Consider the following 681-nt stretch of genomic DNA (forward strand, 5'->3'; position numbering starts at 1 on the left):
CCCCGCCCCCTCCTCACCGTACTTGACGTTGTTCCAGGCCGTCAGGAACTTCGCCTTAAACTTGTCCACTTCGTCCGGCTCCCCAGGGGCGGCCGCGGGCGAGCCAAGAGCGGGGCCGCTGGCTCCAGAGGGCCTCAGGCCGTTGGGGTCCGGGACTCGGGGGCCCCGCGGCCTGCGGCCCTCGGGGCGGCGCGCGTCCTCTGGGCTCCCGCTCCGGTACTGCGCGGCGGCCGGCGACACGGAGTTCATGGGCGCGCCGGAGGGGGTGGGGGGACGGACCGAGGGCCCGGGTGGGGGCCGCGCGCGAGCGCCCAGGGGGGCCGGGCCGCGGCGCCCGGGAAGGCGCTAGTCGGCCCCGGACGCGGCGGCCAGGCCCCCGGGCCCGGCGCGGGACGCTGTCACCGCCGCCGCCGCCATTTTAGCGGCCCTGGCCCCGGGAGCCAGGCGGGCGCGACACGGCCGGACGCCCCGCCCCGCCCGGCCCCAGCCTGGGTCGCCGGCCCCGGTTCCGGGTGGCCGCGCCGGGACCTTCGGCCGCGGCGCCTCCCCGCGGCGGCCCACGAGCACGCCCGGCCACCCTATCGCAGCGCCCAGGCGCGCCCGAGGTCCCCCCCCCCGCCAGGCCCTTATCGGAGGCCCCAGAGCCGGGAAGCCCCGCCCCCGGCCCGCCCCGGCCCCGCC

At 81.4% G+C, this 681-nt stretch overlaps 1 protein-coding gene across 2 annotated transcripts in view; it reads right to left on the reverse strand.

Moving 5' to 3' along the window:
• ATG4D (autophagy related 4D cysteine peptidase) overlaps nucleotides 1–284 on the reverse strand; it is a 5,995-nt gene extending 5,711 nt beyond the window's left edge. For both annotated transcript variants that reach the window (XM_040629347.1, XM_040629346.1), the window contains exon 1: nucleotides 18–284. In XM_040629347.1, coding sequence (XP_040485281.1) covers nucleotides 18–249 — 232 coding nt within the window. In that variant the 5' untranslated portion in view covers nucleotides 250–284. The remainder of the gene's footprint in view (nucleotides 1–17) is intronic.
• Nucleotides 285–681: the final 397 nt, after the last annotated feature.

Source organism: Ursus maritimus, unplaced genomic scaffold (assembly GCF_017311325.1).
Source record: "Ursus maritimus isolate PB19 unplaced genomic scaffold, ASM1731132v1 scaffold_14, whole genome shotgun sequence".
Taxonomy (NCBI): Eukaryota; Metazoa; Chordata; class Mammalia; order Carnivora; family Ursidae; genus Ursus; species Ursus maritimus.